General features: G+C 43.1%; 1 protein-coding gene across 2 annotated transcripts in view; it reads left to right on the forward strand.

Moving 5' to 3' along the window:
- Positions 1 to 21,103, forward strand: part of LOC137276897 (forkhead box protein B1-like) — a 29,553-nt gene extending 8,450 nt beyond the window's left edge. The window contains exon 2 of one of the 2 annotated variants that reach the window (XR_010956591.1): positions 20,075 to 20,139. Coding sequence is in view for 1 of the 2 variants with exons in the window: in XM_067808545.1 (XP_067664646.1) it covers positions 20,390 to 21,103 (714 nt within the window). In the remaining variant the exon portion in view is untranslated. Of the gene's footprint in view, positions 1 to 20,074 lie in introns of both variants that reach the window. The other variant, XM_067808545.1, reaches the window with a different exon arrangement.
- Positions 21,104 to 24,051: the final 2,948 nt, after the last annotated feature.

A 24,051-nucleotide genomic window follows, 5' to 3' on the forward strand; every position in this document is an offset into this window, starting at 1 on the left:
AAGCCTTTCTCAATGAATAGGTGCATGTCGTAATCTGTGAGCAATTCCAAATTAACTCCGGTCTTTTTAAGCAAGGCGTCCCACGACAGACCTGGGCTGGTGTAATACCAGGCGGGGTCGAGTTTATACTGCTTGAAACACGTTCGCCTAAATGTTTCAAACACGTCGGCTAACAGCAGTACATCTGTCCTCAAGTACAGATCGTGATAATCACCCAGGTTCTTACAACCCAGTTTATTCCATACGTTAGTCGCGTGCGAGTAATCATCTCGTGAGACGGACGCCTCATTCAGCTTGCTATAAAAGCAGTCAATAGGGGGTAGTCTGGTCTCGGTGAACTTGGCCCAACTATACATGTACTCATAGGGGTACACACCCTTCCTCATAAGCAGGGGTCTAGTCTCGGCGTCTGTGTATCGATCGGTGATAGGGAAGGTATTGTTGGCCTTGACCAGACTGTCGAGTGACGACAGGAGGAACTGAAACGAGTCAATGAACCTAAGTCCGTTTAAGCTGAAGGAGATGTATCTCTCCATGTTGTTGGGGATGCACGTTATATTACCATCGATTTTCGCGATGGCCTGCATGATCAAGTGTGAGTCGTACCCTCTCAAGTTGTGAAAGACAACGGGGATGTTTATTGTCTTAGGGTTGATTTTAAGCTTGAGGTTGCACGCGCTGTGAGCGGCGCCTCTATACTTACCAGTTATGTGGCAGTGATCTCTCACCGAATCACCGTTAAGTGGTGAGTCACACACGTGACAGTTAGTGCTACTAGCGTGAGCTAGCTTGTCGTCTTGGGTCACACGCATGGGAGCGATTTTATACAATGCATTCCTAATAATTTTTTCTTCCTCCTGCAAACACTTTAGAAACCTTTCAGCCGCGTCAGGGCCCCTATACACTACCGGAGCTTTCGTTTCCCCGTCACAACGGACGACAATGTATCCAAACGAACAGGCTTTATGCTCTTGTGTCTTGTGGGTGAAGCTACCACTGGGAGCCTCGCCGGCGGCAGCCACTAAGGCTTCGAAGTCGGCGTATATGATATAAGGCACAGACATTTGATTCTTGTGGTTACAGAATTTTAGGATATTATCACCTTCCTTAGGCATGTCGACTCGTATGGCCGTCTGCCCCACACCTTGGCAATCATCCCGGTGGGATTCTAATAAATCAGCTCGGGTGAAGCCATGTAGACATCGTTCACAGAAGTGGGTCTTTCCTTTGTATGCTGATTGGTCATACAACAGCCTGCTAAAGTGTTTTATCCATGTGTAGTGATACTTGTCACCTCGCTGGATCATGAATATATTGATAACTTGGCGATCCTTCACCGGGCTGACCCTGTGTACTATTGTTGTGTTACCTTCGTGCCCAAAGACATTTATAGCCAGATTATTCTGTTTTTCTACTTTAGTGATCTGGGATATGGGGGTGGGTTCATCTATACCATCCCAATTGAGCCCATCATCTTGGGGATAGCTAGAAAGCCTATCTGAATTAGCGCCAGCTGGAAATAAGGCTGACCTGATAGCTAACCTCAGGCAATCGTTTCCTCTATTCTTAACGTTTACTATGGCATGTTTGTTCCTATAGTAGGGAGGCAAGGCTAGGTATGACCCGCCTCTGAATGGCATGTAGTTAGCTATGTCTAGATAGACATTATCGATTTTATCTACAGCCCACCCGGACCCCAAGTGTGTGTAGCGTTCTAGGTATTCTCGTATCTGCTGAAAACTGGTATCGATTGATGCGTCAATGGTCTCTGTATGTGTGGCGACCTCTTGTTGACCTCGGAAGTAAGGCTGAACATACTCAGTGGCCCCTGTGGGGCCCCCAACCTGCTTATCGAGCGACATTTTCACTGTGATCTGAAACTTGATACTTCCTAGGTTATTTAGTTCCTGGTTGACCTTATCAGCTATCAGAGGCTTGATATCTGTAATGTCTATGTTTCTATCAACGTGCAAGCGCCAACCTCTCAAATAGTTGCCTACAGCGCGCTCAGTGCGCACGAACTGTAGGTCAATAGCTCTATTCTGTCGTAATAATTCTATAAGCTGTGGTTTTCTCATACGGGAATACCCGCCTAAACCCAAATCCTGTGCCTCGGCTTTCAGTTGTTTTACAGTGGGCACGGGGGCATGTGATAACAATGCGGTTAACCCGGCTCTCCCCAGGTTTGAATAACCCGTGTATCCAAGCTGTTTTGCTTGAGCTTTTAATTGTTTTACTGAAGGAGGGGCTTCTAAACCTAGTAATCCCAACAATGCTGACTTCCGCATTCGAGAATACCCGATCACACCTCTCTGTTTTGCGACCCTCTTCAGCTCGCGTACAGTAGACATAGTGTTTACACCTAAGAGAACCAATGTCTAATTGCTTCACAGTAAAGGGAGGTAACCCTTTCACGCACTGGAGTCTATCTTGAGCAGTCGCCTACGTTCTTTTATGTAGCTTTTTTTATTCTCGTAGATGAGTTGATGTCTGACTACGTTCGCTCCGTGAGCTTTACATAGACAGTAGTGTCCTTTAACCCCGATACCACACACAGAACACGTGTAGTTAGGACTTCCCATATGGAAACAACAGAACCCCTGATTCCTGCATTTCCTACCACAGGCCTCGGTCTTCCCCATAAGTATGTATTCGCATCGGTATGGAGCGGGTCTCATGTTTACTTATATAGGTATTTTAATTTAATTGCTTCGCAACCAACGCAGTAGCTGCTATACCCAACACAATGAAGCCCAGTTCACGATTCATTTGTCCCTTGGATGGTGTGTAGTACTGAGCGAGTGTGGGTTTATTGAGCGGTTCCAATTGTTTACCAGTTAGTAGGTAGTATTCTTTCATTGCTTCATCGACATCGTTGAATGTTTGAACGGCATGGTTTTCACGCTGGAGTTGTTCATTAATAAAATCGATCCTCTGGAGGCGTTTTTTAGCGTACTCAGCCTGTGCTCTTTGTAATTTCTCAGTAGCGAGATCGTGCCGCTTCCTTTCTTCCTGTATTTCAGCCGCGTGATCATCTCGTAGTTTCGAGAAGAGGAAATTACTCCCGGAAAATGCCAGGGCATTCACTAACACCCCACCGACCATCATAGCTATCGTGGCCATCCCTATATTTATCTCATTATATTTTCAGGTATGATCCCTTGTTTTACTAGGATGTCTTTTGTGGCCATCGCCATACCAAGGTTCATTATGAGCATACCCATATCCTGCAGGTTGAAATCTAGCTTGATAGTTGGTTGTTTAAGCACCATTTTAGTCAACCGAGCGTACCCTACAGCTAGACTGGCGACCACTGTGGCGTGGTATGCGTCGTTGACGAACGTTTTCCCCTCAGACATTATGTATATGATATAAAATATTAAAATTATAACATGATATGCGGGTCGACAGTGGGGGTACCCCCCACACCCCCAACAGTGGGGGTTACCACCTCATGGTGAGGGTTTCCCTCACGTGTATATAACCACGAGATAGCCAAGGCAGCAGTTACGCCTACAGCCAACAACAGTCGGGGGTTGGTCACTTTATGTTGGTTACACCACCGTTTTTTACCGGCAGCTACTCTCTTAGGATTCTTCTGTCTGGTTACTGTTGAAGGGGTCTCCACCGTCACCTCGGGACTCACTGTTGGGGGTGGGGTCTCCTCCATCACTGTGTCCACTGGGGTTTCCTCCTCCTCCCTGGGGGATTGTGCAGTATCCATCTATACTATTATAATTATTTTTTCTCTCAAATTGACAATGCTTTGCCGTGATAATCGCCGCCGTCACTGGAGCCAACAACATACCATATTTGTGGTACAGCCCGCAGCTGATAGAGCTCACGGCGTGTTCGATAAAAGGGTCTTTCTCGAGGTCTTCCCACAGGTAAAGTCGGCGCTCTGGTGGAATGGGAAAGAAGTATGATACAATACCGGTGTATATCTGGGTCATAGCCGATCCTATTGTCTTTGTCATTTCTGCTCCGAGCCGGGACTTGTATCTAGCGTACAGCTTATCGATTTCTTCGGCTGACATTTTGTGAATTTTATCCGGAGTGTAGTCTCCAAAGTAATGTTTGGCTTTGCCGCCAACAGCCAATGCCACCAGTTTCTCTCGCTTGTCATCAGTGGGGCCTACCGGCGGCGTGGGGGATTCCCCCAACTGTTCGAGCAATTCCTCACACTCCATCTTATAATATAACAAGTAAGATTTAGTTTTAACTATATAATACCCGATGCAGACAAAACACAGAGAAATGAAGGTTAAGTTGCACACGACAAATACTTCAAATATCATAGCTATATACTTAGCTTTGCTTAGCTTTGCTTAGCTTTGCTTAGCATACTATATATGCTACTGGTTGGTCGGTCTTGAGCACGAGCTTAGAGTGTTTAGTTTCAGCGAGCTGTTTCTTCACCCGTTCCCGTTCTAATTTGCTCATCACATCGTTCTCTCTCAAACACTCCTCGAACGAATCCCTGTCCTTGCAGTGAAATAAGGCCACCCATCGCGTCTGCTCCCTGAGGTCTTTCAACACCGAGTTGAACTTCTGCGTTAGCACCCAGACGCTGTGATTTGCATGCCGGCCGGAGAAGGCCAGGTACGATAGCATGTCTCTCTTTTTTGTTATCTCGCGATTAGCGCTGCAGTCGTCCAGTATGAACAGCGTCGGTTCCCCTTTAAATTTCTCGTGAAGAGCTTTCAACCAGTCCTGCAGGCGTGTTCCAGGGTTGATTTTGTGTACGTCCGGGTCCGTCATCACCCAAGGTCGCGCGTACGATTTATTCATGCTCAGAGTAGGGCACATGATAACGATGTTATCGAACACATCCTTGTAGTAACCCTCCAACATATCCAACACGAAAACGGTCTTCCCACAGCCAGTCTGCCCGCACACTATGGCGCAGTGTGGGTCAGTGGGTAGTTGTGGGTACCCCAGGGGGGTGTGGGGGTCTCCCCCACTAGTAGATGGCTTGCACGAATCTCCCATTGTCTATATTAAGTTGCGCGTCCATAATAACGTACAGATATAATTTCAACTTACCAGCGGGTTGAGCCTTCTTAGTAATCTGGATGGTTATCCCTTCGCTGCCGTTATCTATACGGCGCCCGCTACCGTGCAGTTCATCATCATCCGTGGATCGCATGTCCAACCATAGGGCGTACTTGGTGGTCAGGTATTCACTGATCTGCACGGAGCCGAGGTCCAGGTCCTTTGTGATATAATCCCCAACTGGTAGCTTTTTTATCTCATCCCACTGCTGGTGTGGCCTCATACCATGACTGAACAGCTGGTTGGGCACGCCCTCGATGGTAACTTCCACCTTTTCAATCTCGGGGTTGAAAAACTTCTCGCTGTCCCTCCGGAATGGATCGTAATACTCCACGGGGACGACCAGGATACCTTTCATCGATCGCGCCGGCACGTTCAGGTTGATATTCCACACAGTGTCGCTCTTATCTCGCACGACTGATCTATGCCTCAGTACGCGATCGTACAGGATAGCCATCTTCCCAGAGTACTGGCTTCGAACCTGCCTGGCCAGCTCCGGGCTAGTGACCATGTCGAACTCCAGAGAGATGTTGTCTATGGCATAACTGGCCTCATCACCGTTCGGCGTACGCACTACTTTGCTATAGTTGTTAAACGTGAGCTCGTATTCAAGCCTATCACCCAGCGCGGCCTGGTAAAACGGCGCGTGTCCCGTGAGCAACTCGAAGTCGAGCGGCACGCAGAATCGATTTCCGTATGCTCGAGCGATGGCCTTTTCACCGTCCGATAGCTTGTCTTGCTGGTCTTGCGTGAAGACATACCCTATGCGCGCCCGGGTTGATTTGCTGATACCCTGGTACACATCATTGACTCGTTCTCCCTCGCTTTTCCAGAGATCCCTGTAGCAGTGAAACACGTCGCTGTCGTCGATGCTCAGCACCTCGTTACCGCTGATCTTGACGGTCGTTTTCTTGATGATAGCTCGACCCACGTTACGCACTAGCTCGCGTTTGTCGTTGTCGGAGGTCAACGTGATATTGAACGCCAGTCGAACAGTGCCTGGTACAATGAGGTCATTCTCACCAAGGTTTGGAAATCTAACCAGCAGAGTTTGATTCTGGTCTATCTTGCTGGGATTGTTGGTGATAGTCACCGACTGTCGCACGGCTCTGGCCCCTAATGGCTCTCTCAATCTTCTGAAAGGATCTAATTTTCTGCCGTACATTGTTATATATAAATAAAATATATTTAAATACTAATGGATGAAGACATAGATATGACGGAGATGCCGGGCGCTAGTGCCCAGGCATCTGATGAGCAGGAGACCTCATTTACTAGTTCACCATTGAACCAAGAACTTTTAGCAACAACGGTAGATGATTATTACGAAAGTTTAAGAAGTGATAAATACTACGTTGATCCACAGGGCCGATACATTCATAATTTTTTTATTGATACAAAGGGTGTTCTACGCCTTAAATCTAAACCAGAGGTTGACCTCTTTAACAAGCGCAATAAAAAACCACTGGCCTTGTCAACTCTAGCCAGCCGCCATGGTGTCGAATTTATCCGTGAACATCTAAACATGAATGATTACGTTGGTGCAATACCTAAGACCGTTGTTGAAGATCTGCAAGCTACCAGATCCCACCTCACCACTAGAGATGAAATGACACCACAGCGTGCTACAGAAGCCTCGGACAGCATAGAAAAACTGTTGAGCACCTACTGGGACAAACCGTTACCGGGGTTTGACTTTCCGGTAAGGGAACTGCACGGCTTAGACGAAGCTGTGAAACGCGTGCGTGGAGAACTCGTGAACAACATGGGGAAACTGAACGAAATCGACGAGCACATCGCTAAGGAAAAAACCAAACTCAACGAAACTGAAAACGATGATATGAAGCGTCGTATCAATGAACGACTACGTGATTTAGAAGACGAGAGACGTACACGATTGGAAGCCGCTTCCTCGAATCGTGAACAGCTTCGATCCCAGATCAGTCGCATTCGGGAAACAATCGATTGAATACTGAATGAGGATACAACTTTAGCCAACAGGATTCGGATATTGTTCCGGGAGCAAGGGATCACCATCGTCAGCATTCTAACTGCATTGGGTTTCATCATATCAACCCTGGTGGTGTCACTGGTGGGAGGAACCCTTGTGGGGCCTGCCGGCGGCGGGGGAACTCCAAGTGGCGGTGGGGGTGTTAAAGACTGGATAAAAAAACTCGGGGAAGGCCTAGCTAAACTGGCTGGTAAAGCCGCCGAAGCCCTTCCCGGCATCCTGGGTAGCATCGTCTCGTGGTTGTTGAGCGCTCTGTCTAAAACTGCCATGTGGCTCAGTCAAAACCTGTGGGCAGCCATCGTCGCCGTGGCGGGTCTGGTGTACGTAGCGGCTAAGAAATCTTTAACCAAATAAGTCCCAAAGTTACCCCACCAACCACCAGGGCCGTTTTATTATCAATATGCTGCTGATAGGGGGGTACCCCCACATGTATATGGGGGTGTGTGGGGGGCACATGAACTTTAGACTCCGGGGGTGGCGCCACTATACCCTTTTCACGTGGTGGGATGTGTGGGATATAGGGGGTGTTAATATCGGGGTTGATACCCAACTTTTGGCTATGACTATTTTATTGTTATAACCCACCACTTTTTTTATTCTCAGTTGCATATCATTCGGAGCCATGTACAACCCCACGCCGAACACGTAATTGACTTTCGATCTGGCGTATTCTAACACGTTTTGGTAACGGTCGATGGCCCTCGGGAGATCAACTGGAGAATTGATAGCATCCTCAACGTTGGAAACGAATTGTGTCTGAGCGTCGTAAGCAGTTCCCTTACCGAGGATGTTGGAACGCGTCATCGACTGCGCACCCAACAGCGCCCACACGTACGTTCGAATCGAGTCGTTCAAGCGTATTGTACCAGCACGAGTGAATTCTTTCGATGTTTTTGAGATCATTTTAGTCCAGGCTGTGGCTGCATCAGGATTGGTTTGCTTTATACAGCTGACATGGATCTTTTCATTCGTTGTGGGGCCTGTAAATGTATGCCGGTTTGGGTTGTATGAACCATCTTTAGAACCGGCATAATATGTTCCGGACCTGTAGAAGTACACGAGAACTATACCGAGACCATGGTTCACACCAGGAAGGCGAAAGTCTTTATTCGTTGGAATCTCAAACTCCCCACAAACACGTTCATAAGCGCGTCTATCATAGGGGTTATTCGTCATACTCCCCGCTTTATCTTGGGGAAGAGGAGCACTTATTTCCTTCAATATTCGTCTCGTTTGATAATAAATATGAAACAAAATAACCGCCTTACTCAGTTCGTCTATACCGTAGTCTGGTTTCACACCCGACCCTGTCGTCGCACACCACACAGCAAAGTTGAGTTGGTTCTGCCAAAACTGCATTGGGTTTTGATTCCAGTTTACCACCGCCTGCGCGTTATTAACGGACACGACATAGTTTTCAAAGATATTAATAAAGGTTGTTTTAAACCCCGTACCATCTGCATTCACTACGATTTTCAAGTGTGCTAAATCCATATTATAATATATAATTCATATATTATAATATGTACATAACACTTCCAGGAATAACGAGCGGTGAGGCCGTTCAGCTGACGCACGCGATCGATAACACGTCAGGTCAACTCGAAGTCGCACTCTGCGATATCACCTACCTACCGCAATGGACTAACATTAATATCAGCAACAATAAGCTGTTCGTCAGTGGAACTCGGAGCCAGATAACTGACGGCTACTACAGCGTGTGCTCTCTAAACGACGAGGTCTTCAAACCCCTGGGAGCCGAACTCAAGATGAACGACTCAAACGGTACAGTGGTGTTAATCAACAACGGAAGAACCTCCTTGAGGCTCGGCCGACCATTAGCGAGGATACTCGGTATGTCTCCTGACGAGATAAAACCAACAACAACCGTCACAGGCACGAAGTTACCTGACCTAGAACCGTACCGAGAGCTGTACATTCATCTCGATCAGGTGAGCACAACGTACAACATTCAAGGAGGTCACCCTTCCACTATACTGAGAGCAGTGCCGGTGAAAACTGAGAAATTCAACGACGGTAGAACCGAGTCATTTTCACCACGGCAGTATAAGAGATTAACCCAGGGCAACATACCTGAGCTGACAATATCGGTGTTAGATATAAATCATAATCCTGTAAATATAGGATACCTCAGCTTAACGCTTCATGTAAAATGACCAGCGCACAAGGGCCCGGAGTGAAGAAATGCGTCAATATCGGGATCTCCGACCTCGGAGACACACGCGGTTTCGACGCTCCCGGAGTAGATGGTAAATCATACGCCTTGCAACTGAAAAACAACATTTACAAACGCGTTGAAATCCCCTCCGGTGGAACCCTAAGTGATATAGTAGATACCACAAGAGCAACAGTCAACACTAAGTACGCCCTTGTCAACACCGGTAATAATAATTGGATAATATACCCATCGTTCGGGGGTAAACTGTTCGACTTAGACGATGTTGAGAGCACTACCGTCGCCCGAAGCAAGCCATATATGCTCGTCTTCACCGAAGATGACAAGTGGGTGTTGTTACCCGATAACGACTGGTTTCTCAATATTAAACTCGTCTCCCCTTACGTGTTTACGGATAACAAAGACAACCACCTAAACAAAGTCGTGAACAATGGAACCCTGCTCGTGGCTTACGTCCCAACTCAGAGACGTAGCGTAGTCGTCAGCCCACTCAACACTATGGCAGCCCACATGCTATCGAGTAAACCAGCCATACAAAACGTGAAATTGCAGTTGGTGTCTGAATTCGAAGGTGTGGTCACTATACTAGAGGATCTACCGGCAAACTCAACACTGATCATCAAAGTCTACCTAGGGGAACCATCGGGGAATGATGTCGAGATCGTGAAGGGGATCAAACTCGGGTGGGTGAAACGACACCAGTATCAAGTTTGCAACGTTTACGTGCGGGTGGATGTCGGCTCCAACACCAGTCTGCAGGGGGTCAACGTGATCGTGGAAAACAAGATATCACTAACCAATATCTTCCTGCCTGACAACATACACTTCATGGGTATGAAGTTCACCCCTGAATTATTATCAGAAAACCAGTTGGAAATTATATCGTAATAGTATAATAATGACCAGTCATCATCCCAACACTACACTTAACGACCTGGGAGATACGGAGGGATTCGATCAGCCTGGTGAGGAAGATGAATTATACATCCTGCACTTCAAAGACAACGTGTACAGACGGGTGTCGTTATCAGATCTTAAAGAGCCTAAATGGCTGATCAACTTAACAATAGCCTCACCTTATATCACAACAAAAGAAGGGTGGAGGTTTATCTCTAAGATTAGGAATAACGGTATCTGGCCCGGGGATTTCATTACGGGGAATGAAGCAACAGCCTCGATATATTTTGTTGAAGAAAAAATTGGGTTAATTTCTGGAATAGAAAGTAAATTAACATTTAGCAGTATGTATTTACACCAAAGGCATCTTGATATATTCTCCCCCTACACAATCATCATAGAAGTCGTCTTTACGTATTTTGACCAGGAAAACTCCTCGAAAGGGCGCCAAATTTTACCCGGGTTGGCAATACACTGGTATACCGAACACTTAGATCAATATTGCCGTATTGTTTTACAACGGAATACCCCCACGGGTTCTATAAAACGCTTAATAAACCTCCCTGGGGTTTTTATTACAACAGAAAAGTCTATTAGCCTCTCACCTATTATCATTAGTTATGATCTATCCCTTATAGGCTTCAAATACATTGATAGACTATTAACTGAAACCCAATTAAAATATCTTTCAAAATATATATTATAGGATGGGTCTGTACCCAGTCGTAGAGGAAGTAGCGAAGACACTGGAAACCGTAGATGGGTTCCGCTTGAGGCAGTTATGTGATGTGAAACGTCAACTAGAACAAGACCGTGACACGCGGAAAGCACTATGTAAAAAATATAATAGAGCTTTCAATATCGTGGACGGGGCTGACACTACCCTTATGGCAACCAGCATGGGACTAGGGGCGGCAGGCGTTGGGTTGTTAGCTACCATCGTGGCCGCACCTATAGTGCTAGGTATTGAAATAACAGCTGGGGTGGCAGGGTTGGCAGGGTTGGCGCTTAAGTTAGTATCACGCAGACTTAATCGTAAGGCATTGAAACACGACGAGATCAGGGTTCTGGCCGAAGCAAAGCTGAACACAGTGAGTGAGCGAATTTCCACGGCACTCTCTGACAGTAAGATCTCAGAAGAGGAGTTTCGTTCAATCCTCTCTGAACTCAAAAAATATAACGGAATGAAACAAGATATTCGATCCAAGTCTCGTAAGTCTGCTATTAGCGAGGACGAGAAAAAAAAGTACATAGAACAGGGGATACAAAAAGCCCAGCAAGCCTTTATTATGAACACCAAAGAGATCGTAGGCGGTTCACGTTAAACTGTTTCATCGATATAAACATGACATAGGCCGCCAAAGTGAGGTATCTATACCAGCCGGGGGAACACGAGGGCGATAGCCGTAAGCGGGCCACCGATCAGTGGATATGAAAGCCGACGAACCTAACTTGTACTACTTGAGGGATGGGCCGGGTAGGGGGTTTGTAAGAGAAGAATTATTGATCGTACCGTACGGCACAGTGTTACCTCCAACCAATACACGGTAAACTGTTTCATAGACACCCAACCTTTTTGTAGTAGGGGTAATAGTAGCAAGATCTAAGGCCCCAACCAAAGCCTTATTTAGTAAATAAGGCTTTGTAGAGACATTTCTTGAAAGTGAGCCAAAACCCCTATTCCCTATACTACTCAATGACACTCTCAGAACGTTTTCCTCAAAGTTAAATTTTTGTTGGGATAAGGGCGGAAGTCTTTGTGTCAAATATTCTCGTCAAAGTTTGCAGTACTCTGACAGCCTTACTTGCATTAAGAGTTGATGATTTTCAGCATTTTGATTACGTGGAGATCTGGCAATATCTATCTATCTACCTGTCTATCTATCTATATATATACATTTTATAATTATTTAGTTGGTTGTTTGTCAAGAGTTGTAACTGTGTTTAGTCAGACTGTTAAGTCAGAATTGAGCAAATACATGTCAATGTACTGACAGCAATGCTACTGCAGTACGCGGTGGCTGGAGGTGACTTGAAAAAAATCTCGCTTGAACTGCGTCACCCCCGGAAGGTTGAAGAAAGCACATTATACTGAATACACGGCACACATACGTTCTGTTTATATATACCTCACGTGGATATTGTAGCTGTCGCACTGTATAAGGCGATGACAGACGTTGAAGCGTGTTCGTTCACTCCCTCCATTAGTTCACCGGAAGATACTGTGCTGTGAATGTGACGCAGTCACATAAGCTCCACCCACTGATGAATATTAATGCTTTCTGTGCACTTAAGACCATTGTGCACTTAAGGGCACAACAGACGTACGTAATAGAAATATGTAGGGGCAGCTATTATTTAAAAATAAATCCACTCACACCACTCAACAACCGTAAACATCATGAAAATAGTTGTACACAAAGCTATTTCCACAGTGGTCAAGTGTAACATATGTTACATTTGTGATTTCTCTTTTTAAGTAAAGTACAGATTCCAGTACTTTTGTTGGGTCGAACCCCTCCCAGGACTCGAACCCACACATTCAAAGTGGTTTCTAAGAGGGTTAGACGGCTAACTTTGTGTGCTGGCGATTAGGTCCCTGGCTCCGAGTCGACCCAACAAAGATGCTTGAATCTAAGTTTACTGAGCAGCAGTAATCCCAAATCCCAACATATATGTCACAAGAAAATTGTCGGAACGTACGTGTGCGTGCTGTCTTGGTAGACCAAACCAGTTGAGAAACTATCACGGGTTCTAATATCCCGATAAGTAATGTATATGGGTAGAATTAAATTTCCAGTGGATACACACATGAAACAGATTGACAATGCATGTTTTATCTTACTTTCAAATATCCACAATCCCCACAGGTAACTTAGAAACATCACCCTAGACAGTCGTAATACAAATTTTGTTGTTTCTTCCAATCATATTTGTACTTCCATACATTGTAATCAAATTGAAATAACATAATCATTTAATGAGCATGTCTGTGTTCGTCCTACATTGTAACTGAGATTCCAGATTACATTGTAATGGCCGATACTATTGCCCTTCGCTTATCACACTGACAGGCTCACAAGATCAATATTGACGTTTAAGTGTGCCCCACTGAGCAGGATATGATGGGCACGCTCTGGGGTGGGAGCGGAAACACGACTTGCGGCGCCCATGGGTTTCGGAGTTGCTGATCATGGGCGTGAGGAACATTTTGGGATTATGTCATGACGATTAGAGATGCACGAGCGTTTTCATTAAGCCCGATTAAGTATTATCGTCATTGTCTTCACTCGTGTGAATGTGTTAAATCGTCAGTGTCACTGACAGAGTTTCCACCTTCAACTTTGCCTGCATGTACACTTATCACCTGCCACGCACGTGGAGTGTCAAACTCAGCTATATCCGTGTCTCCATAGTAACCTCCAACTATATCAGTCACTGAAATATGTATTTTTCATAACGTGTTGCAGTTGATATTCTTCCTGGATTACATGTACTCATTATCTAGATAGAACTCCCTGCCTCTGCTTTCAATGTATGACATTGGTAGTATTCTAGCACTATTATTGACCGTTTTATGGCAGCATGGTGTCCGGAAGGCCCATGTCGACAGGGCGTTGTCTAACATTGTCATATATGTGCTTTTATGCTCTAATTTTAATAAGGATACACTCAAGACACTAAAATATTCCTCTTCTTCTTCACTGTAATGCTCTGGACGAACACAAGTATATATGCAATATGGACATGGATAGTTTGAATATTATTACTTCACGCGTGTATGGCAGCTTGGAGAGGCACGCGTTCTCGTGTGGCGGGCTTCTTCTCCATATTTAGTCATGTGTCAAGCAACGTGTATGATATGAATTGGGTGTTTCATTGTACTTCATGTCGCCTGTTTTTACCAGAATTCAAGTCAATATTAATGACGTACTCACTAATGTATCAACACAAGAGTGCATAAATATATTAATTCGTACCGGTGTGGTTGTAGTTTGCACAGTTGAAATCATCATTCTGAACACGATGGATGGTATTAACAAGCATGACTTTGAAGCAAAAGTCCTGTTTCACCTGTGTACCATTTTGAACATCTACATTTTAGCCCATGCTCGTCGTGAACTTACACTGAACCTCGACAAAATCAGCAAAGAGGGTTTGTTACTGCAAATACTTCATGTTGAATAGAAAATACACAATGCAGCATTCACCTTCATTAAAAGGTTGGGCTGAATTGTCAACAACCTAATCAAGGCATCGCAGCGTTCGGCGTCAACATTTATCTAGGAAGACATCTAGCATTATACATGGCATTGTGTGTATGCTATCAGGTTACTACATAGAATTTCTAACATATATAATTGGCCGAGTATTTGTCTGTACAAACAGCATCCTCCCCGTGTGTTGTTGTGTGAGGTATGGACGACCCTGATCACGAGAAGGTATGACACTGATTGGCTCCGTAATTATCCTGATTGAAAATATACAGTAGAATACATTCATAACGAACACGGATGTAAACAACTGACGACTATAGCAAACTGTTTTAAAAGTCACGAATAAACCTGTATATTATCATTTTAAAAAAAGTCGTGAATGGCGAATTCTGTATAACGAACTTAATGACTACAGCGAACTCATTTGCAATCCCCGGGAGTCCCAGGTAACACTAATCAGTACATCAATGGACTGGTGACAGTTGGATCACCTTTATATCAAGCACATGAGTAAAGTAGGCCTCTTCGACCACCTAGATCATTCCAGGTAAATAAGATTGGGCATTAAGTTAACCTTATAACTATCGCGAACAGATTCCGTTTTCTGTGATTTATATAATATGCACATGTATAAGACTACACCTTCTACCCTGACTGCACTTGTAACAATTTATGAGAGTTACAAACTGACCAATAGCCTAGAGTATTAGTATGATATGTCCAACTGTATAACTGCGTCACTTTGGCCGTTCATCAACATGTAAACACAGTGTCGTTAGAAATATCAAAACCCAAACCACACAGGACTAAAGGAGAAAATGAAATTATTTCTATGATGTAACACATAATCCCCAGCATACAAAATACTTACAGTTTCAGGTTGTTGATAACTTGTTTCTATGGTCCAGTCGACTCAAATATTTAAAGACATCTAGAGTATTGCAGCGTGATGCGTTAGACACCAAACATACAGTTTTGAACTGTAATCTTAAATTCGATGTACACATTCATGATGTTAAAAGGACAAAACATGCAGTCATTTCTTTTCCAACCTGGTTTTACATTTAACTTGTATAAGGGACACTTAGAAGGTGATATTGTTATGGATATGTAACTTCTCTGTTGAAACAGATGCGACGTTTCGGTGTAGATGCTAACTATCAGTATTGCAATAAAGAAAATAATGATATCATAAAATGTCTTCCAATGCTACATTGTTGACTACATTAGTGTTCAGGCATAAAAATATTACATTTTGTCTTGTACGCATGTCACACTATTGTATGGAGAAAATGACTCCTCTGTCAGCCACGTCCTAAAACTTACTGTCGATTATAGTCCTAATGTTATTGTATGTGCTACAGTGTAAAATCTTCCAGAGGTAGGACGAACTGTGCCTCCCACAGTGAATTATAGCATATAATCACCATATACTCTTCCTATCCACAAACTCGACAAAGCACGATCGCCACTGTATTAGCTTCTGACACAGATTGGATGTTGTTTCTGCTGTTATACGTTCTGACAATGTGGCACAGCGTGGTGTTGATTTGTTGTGATGTCAGTGAGTGTAGAAACAATTCATTTAGCGCACAATTAAGTCTCCCCGTTACGATTACCTGTGTCACCCTATCCAAAGATATGGGTGTGAATTGCGGGCTTTCGAGGATATTTCTTGTCAAATTTTCTAAAGGGAAAGCGCATCTTCATCTATGGGTTATGGGAATTTGGAATGAAATTGAAATCAAACTTTTATTCTATATACTAACTTGGGAGACTTCATATTTTGGGGGAACAAGACGTGAATAGTTTTTGTTAATATGTTAATAGAACACTCTTTCATTCTTGCAAATAATTAAATTCAATTACAGGAATAGTTTGGGTTTTTTTTTATGAGAAGTCAATATTTGTTTCACAAAACTAAGTACAATACTATTCCCTTAACGCTTTGCCGAGAAGCACAGTCCGTTCTTTCAAGTTCTGATCGATGATTTGATTCAGTTAGTACATTTGATGTAAGCCATGATCTGTTTAATTCATAGAGGTTATGAAACACCCCTGGAATCTGCAGTGTAATTAAGGCAAAAAACGGCTAGGATAAAAGACTTTTTATTACACCTGTCAAAAACAGCATGTAGACAATAAGAGGGCCGTCCTGAAAGTGGGAGTACAAACTATAATGATGAAAATGCAGGTGTGAGCAAAATATGGCAAAAACGACATCTTCGGGTGTGCCACATTGTGGCATCGTGCAGAAGTGTTATGAATTGACAATGCTTCCCAAAGTATTATCAATTACAATAAGAACGTTTTAACGAGATTTTTCACGTTTATTAATACGCCGGCCTTCTTTGAAATTGGACTAAGACGACTGTCGCGTGCAGTAAAGTCACCCGCCACTGTCGCCATCTTACTTACCTACATAATCTGACCAAGAGGATGGTACAAGGAGATAAGCGGTTTCAAGTAAGCCAGTTAAGACCAACTGGTTGAGTTTCGGCATTGCTTGCTTAACAAAGCTGCTTGTTCCGTACCGGTAAATTAGGAATCTAAGCAAACAGAAAGCCGACGAATGGTAATCTTGATTTGATCAAAGAATAATTAAGAAAGGACGTGATTAATCCCACAATCTCTAATCCAGTATTGATAGACTCCTGTAAACATCGAATACACGTCATCCTAAAAGGCTGACAAAACTGTATGTGAACATCTCAACAACTTGTTTTGTCACACTGCTGACAACATGCTTACGGCATGAAGTTTGTGTTAGGTAGATCTCTTAGACATTAAGGAATCTATCTGAAACGTCGCCATGACTGTGTCCCCTGCTGTGGCACTTAAGTTGTATTGGATACTCCAGTTGGCTACTTGGAGTAGAACATATACAGGTCAATATCATAACATACTGCCACAAGGAATGTGTCACTGTCTACATATTTAGCACGTCTTACATGCAGCAAGTACAAGTGTATCCAACATACACTTACACACAATGAGAACATTTCAAAACAGTAACATTCCAGAAGAATAATCCACATATAGATTGCTCCTGACACAGATTGAATGTTGTTTCTGCTGTTATATATTCTGACAATGTGGCACAGCGTGGTGTTGATTTGTTGTGATGTCAGTGAGTGTAGAGACAACTCGTTTAACGCACCATTAAGTCTCCCCATTACGATTACTTGTGTCAGCTCATTGTCAGATTCGTATAATTTGGTTCCTTTTTTAGCGATGATTCTGTTGAGATGTCACGAATTTGAACAATATATGACAGTCTATGGTGTTGCTTTTTTCGTGGTGGTCACCTGGTGTATCACCGTTCCAGTGTAACCTGGTGTAAACGCCATGTAACATAGTGTTGCAATGTCAGCATCAAGTAGGCCAGAATAAGTCATGTATAAAGGTGGGGAGGGTGACTGCGTGGAACAGTCTTAGAGCTTTTTTAAAGTGATAAGTAAATGAGTACGCTTTTATGCCACTTTAGCGATATTCCATCAGTATCATTTCGAGGAAAACCAGAAAATTGGCTCCACACATTGTACGCATGAAGAAAATCAACTCCTGTATGGCAATATATCACTTAAATTCTAACCACTAGACTACCCTACCGTCCAACCAATCAGGGCACGCATCTCTTGTTACAAATCTGTGAGAGGGTCTCGCAACATTCCTCAGTAAACAAATCATTGACAAATTAAATGTATGTTTCACTAATCATTATTCACGATTTGTACGTCAGCTACCCCTAGTTTAATCATCCTAAGGTGTTAGAATTATGTAATGGTGAGGACTATGAACCACGAACAACGTCTTTGTTATTGTTGATGCTGGAACACCAACAGGTTGTCAAAAGATATTGTGACTCGGAGAATTTACAGATCCACTTGGTGATGTCGACTTTGTTTGATAAGTGGGGATCAGTAAGCACAGTGGTATGCTGTGCATGTTGAACAATATTGTTGAGTAACTACTGTACTTTAAATAGCCTGTCGGTTGTTGCCTGGCAAACTCCGCCATGTTAATATCGACATGTAAATTTTGATTATGAGGATTTTGTATTCACGTGGTGGAGAGGCATTACTGAAAAAAAACCGATGTCCACCCGGGCTGTCGAAAGGTGAAATATGGGGGTTTTACACAAGGAAGTGGGTAAACTGATTTTAATGACACACCTGGGAACAATGTACCCGACACAATGGACAGATATGAATCTCATATCTATGCACACCATGCACATCAGGTGTATAGGTCATAGTCGAAGATATTTGATTTACGCACTACGTAACCCGACTGCTACGACCGCATACTGAAAAGAATGTCACGAAATTAGTACACGTGGTTCAATATTGACCCTGGACATTAATTCAGGAGGAGTCAGGGAGATAGACCCGGGGGAGACACCGTATTTCACCTGACGCCCTTGGGTAAGGATTTCGATACAAGGTGTGATACTGATAATTCAAACAACCTGTAGTGACATTTTATTAGCTTCAATTAGCGTTTCATTATTCCAATAACTAACACTGTCAGTGTTTGTCTCGTCTGTGAACGCGTGTTCATGTCGTCTTCTTGTGTCGCCTGTGTTGTGGAAGTACCTTTAGTCATTGTGTATATCCTAATCGAAAGTTCAGGAAGATCTGAATATTAAATTAAAATGCGGTTTGGAGGCAGTAAAACGAACCATGATCAGTCTAAAACATTAGATTGCAATGTCCTGCCATTGGATCTTATGCGGCACAATAGATGGGTATACACCCGGCATCAGAAACACAATCACCCTTACACTAAGACGCATATACCTGGAAGCCGTGTCTATAATTACATGTGTATTCATAACTTATAAAAACTACTCAATTGTTTTTCAGAATTTATGTATCCCGCCAGCCGCAAAAGGCATGGCATTGTATTCTGAGTGCACTAAACATTTCAACCTAATATACATGTAAGCTTTTTTCAACTTCGTCGAAACCCTAAACTTGAAGCACTACTCTGTGTAGCAATACTTAGTACTATCAACCATCGTTGAAGTTTTCGTCACAAAAATGGATGTTATTTATTGTGAGTACCAATATTTGTGTCCCTGGACGGAATGGGACTGAACTGTTGCGACATTGCATTAGCTTTAGGCCAATAAAGTAGCTAGGTAACACGACCCCACGATACCGTAGTCAGTTACATTGGACATTCAGATCAATTCAATGTTCACTTTATTGGAAGGGTTTGTAGTTTCATCGTACAAAATACCATAAGCATTTGTCGGCTTTTGGATTTCTGAAAAAGATCAAGTCCATCAAATCTGCAGCATTTTACTCAAACAGAGCAATTGTTATCGGATCATGTATCATGTTTTGGGTTATTTTCAAAGAGAACTGAGAATGTATTTTTTTATATAGCATGGAGATCGTGAAGAAGCAACAAGGTGTTGCTGCCTTATTGTCCTGGCCAGAGGTAACTGTCAGCGTCACGTGATTGAGGACACACCCATTGCATCTACAAATCTAATTAACGTATCAACTGATACATAATCTAAAGACAAAAGAGATCTGTATAGCGCGTGTCGAGGGGATTAACTGGACGGGGCATATAAATCTCGCCGTGGAGATGGGAAGGAACATTCGATTGCCTACTGAGGTAACACAATTTCATCTGCTGCACCTTGAGTCAGGAATCATGTATAATCCATCCATGTTTCAGTATGCGCCAAGTACAACTCTTGGTATTGGACAGCAGACCACATCTGGTAAACCGACACCTCCTGCACACTCCGTCACTGTCGTGCCTCAAGCCTCCAAAGAAGACGTCACATCAGAGATCACTCATGCGTCTCTCCGAACTCAACTACCATTTCCAAACTATGACAATGTTCTCCCCTCACCTTCCTCATCGGTATCTTCGAATGGAGACGGAGACATCAATCTGGATAGTTTCTCAGGAACATCGACACTCTCACAACAAGACAGACAATTTTCCAACAAGAAACCACCCTATTCCTATGTGGCTCTCATCACCATGGCCATCGAGAGTTCCACATCAGGAATGATGACTCTCAACGACATCTACAACTACATCATCAAGAGATTTCCCTACTACCAAGACAACCAAAGGAGATGGCAGAACTCCATCAGACACAACCTCTCCCTCAATGATTGTTTCGTTAAGGTTCCCCGACCTCCAGGGAAACCAGGCAAGGGTAACCTGTGGGCTCTGCATCCATCTTGTGGGGACATGTTCGGTAACGGCAGTTTCCTTCGTCGTTCCAAGCGTTTCAAATCGGCACAAAAGCAACGTCGTGATGATTTTCCATTCAATCCTGCCAGTTCTTATGGACAGTTACTCGGATTGTATGGGGGTCCATCTCCTTACACAGGTGTAGTCGGCACCATACCCCAGGGACTGACCCAGACACACCCTTACAGCTCATCGAGCAAACCTGATTGCGGTCCTTGGACTGTGGGATCTCCTACAGTCTACACTCAACCAGTCGGTTACTACAACGCCAGCAGCATCAACAGTTCACTGACCGGCTCCCCTCTCTCCAGCTCTCCCTCTGGAAGCTCATCCCTAAGTCGAACATGCGTGCCACAAACTTCCCCACCCTCTTCAAATGTGAATGACTATTCCTGCAACTACCTGTATCCATACATACAACAGTCAATGGGGAGTTCTACAAGCGATGTCATTCACAATTGGAAAATGAGGTCTTCTAGGTCGTACGTCGCTTAGTGTGGGTTCACCACTGTTGCAGTGATGCTTGTGTATAAAGTGCTATATGTTAATGTAAGTTTAAAAATACATGTACAGGTACATTATGTACAACGTGAACTGAGACTGATACGCCAGAAACAAAATAAACACAATTAAAACAGATTGGTACATTAATTTATTCATCTCTGTCAAGTGCACCCGTCGACCTTAAGTCCCGAGGTGTATAAGGACATACAGAGTGCACTCAACAACAAACACCTGCCTGCATGAGCAGCACATTTTAATGGGATCGTCTGCTTCCAACATAAATCGTGGAGTTGGTGCAAACTGCAGTGTATGCTTCGTGAACGTAAGTATTTGCCCTTGCTCTAAGATGTTTAGAGAACGTGTGTACGTAGTGTATCTATGGTACACCCACGATCAGAGAAACGTGTCACTCTTGGTGACTACAAAGATTTCTTTTTGACAAATAAAAATGTCATGCGTTGTACACATTTATATTTTCCATATTACCAATGTGATGAAATACTATGGACACACTTCAGCATTATTTAGGACATGCCAGGGGAGCAAACAAAGCACCAGATCAATATATATTTTATGAGAAAATCCCTTTACATCTTGTTTATGTTTCAGATTTTTTCATGTAATGAGTAAATTGCATAATACTGAAATTGTGACTCTCGATCCGGAAATCTGAAAATAACCTCAGCGTTCAAGCACAAATTACAAAACATTTCTATCACCTTGTAACAAACTTCCCCTTTCACGCAATAGCAAGAACAAACATCAGTACGACAGCTTATTCGCCCCATATATAATTATGTGTATGTACGTGCAGATGAAAAGGAGAGGTTCGAATGAGTATGAAAATGTTTAAAATGCAATTAATAATGTTGGTAGAATAGAGACCATCTGACCACTGGTGTTAAAATTATCAACACACATCCGGGAGTAGGTCTTGTGGAGTACTGGAATAATGATTCTGGGCGTAACTTCATGGAATCAATGGGGTCTGTGTCCATGTTTTGGTAAACTGAGAGAATAAGTATGGATTTACGACGCTTTTAGCAACATTCCAGCAATATGACGGCGGGGGACACCAGTACTGATTGTACCCATGTTGTGGGGTTTGGACAAAATACTCTTACCTCCAAATTATGAAAATGGAAACAAATGGCAACAGCTAGTGACGGTAAACTAGACACTTTATCAAGATCAGGCTGTTGGTTTGGAATTATCTACCCCAGGGTGGCGAACTGTGTTGTCCTTTATTCGTACGAAGATCATGTGAAGTATTCGTTTACTTACGAAAGTGTAAACACAAACAGCCTTTAGTGTAAACACAAACAACCTTTAATGTAAACACAAACTGAAGATAATGGTTCACAATACTGCAGTAAAAACATGTATCGATACACCTTCCCTATCCTAACTGCTTAGACCATGTAATCAACCTGATTCCACAGGTGGAGAACGACATAAACAGTTCTTTTTAAAGAAGTAAATATTCTCCATGAAATACATTGTTTCAAAAAAGTTCAGCAATTTTCCTCAATGTCTGAGCATTAAGCACAATTTCTTTCTTGAATGTGCCGGTGTTTTCATTTTAATAATATTTTTTACACAAACCATGAAGTCTTTAACTTTTTGAGGTTATGAAACACAATGAAATGAGATGAACACTATAAACAAAATATGGAAAAACGATATCTTCGGGTGTGCCACAGTGTCATCTTCCAGAGATAGTATGAACAGTGCCTCAAACAGAGTATTATCACTTACAATAAGAACGTTTTAACGAGGTTTTTCACGTTTATTAATACGCCGGCCTTCTTTGAAATTGGACTAAGACGTCTGTCGCGTGCAGTAAAGTCACCCGCCACTGTCGCCATCTTACTTACCTACATCTTCTGACCAAGGGGGTGGAGACAAGCGGTTTCAGGTAAGCCAGTTAAGACCAAATGGTTCAGTTTCAAAGCTGCTTGCTCGGTATCGGTAAATTAGGAAGCTAAGCAAACAGAAAGCCGACGAATGGTAATCTTGATTTGATCAAAGAACAATTAGGAAAGAACGAGATTAATTCCACAATCGCTAATCCAGTGTTGAGTGGTTCCTGTAACTCATGTAAATATCAAATACACCCCATCCTGCTAGATACATGAAAACTGTATGTTAACAGGCTATGATTAACGTCTTGTGTAGTCACACTGTTTAGAACATCCTTAGGTCATGAAATGTTAGGCGAGAATCTCACCAAAAAAAGATGGGATCTGTCTGAAACGTCGCTACGACAGCTTAATGAAGAAGTGGTAATGGATAATTCAACTTACTTAGTGAAGAATATTTGTAAAAGTATATATGTAATATATTGGCACAAGGAATGAGTCACTGTCTGCATGTTTAGCACGTCTTACATAAAGTAAAGCAAGCACATGCATAACCAACATACAGTTACACACTGTGTCCTAAGTCCTAAGAATGATGGGATCTGTCTGAAACGTCGCTACGACAGTTTAATGAAGAAGTGGTAATGGTAGTGCTTGTTCCTTAAGGTAAATTACGAGGTTAAACAAACAGGAAACCGACAAAAGGTATTCTCTGTTTGATCAAATCACAATTGGTAGCGGACTAACTACAAACTCTAATCCCCAGGTGATTGAATTTTGTTATATTGAAACATAAAATACACCGACATTATCAGCTGAAACGTGAAGGTGAAGAAACAGACGAGTTCTACTGACATGGGAAAAGCATGTTAACAATGTAGCCACTTGTTTTGTCACTTTGGGGAACACATGCTCAGGGTATTACATATATGTAAAGTTTCGACACAAAGGCGAGTGTGTTTGTGTATACATGTTAACAATGGTAAATTAAGAATCTTGTTAACCTTCATGTCTTAATTTAACAGCAAAAAGTGCACGAGCAATTACATAGCATATAATCACCATATACTCTTCCTA

Source organism: Haliotis asinina, chromosome 3 (genome assembly GCF_037392515.1).
Source record: "Haliotis asinina isolate JCU_RB_2024 chromosome 3, JCU_Hal_asi_v2, whole genome shotgun sequence".
NCBI classification, from domain to species: Eukaryota; Metazoa; Mollusca; class Gastropoda; order Lepetellida; family Haliotidae; genus Haliotis; species Haliotis asinina.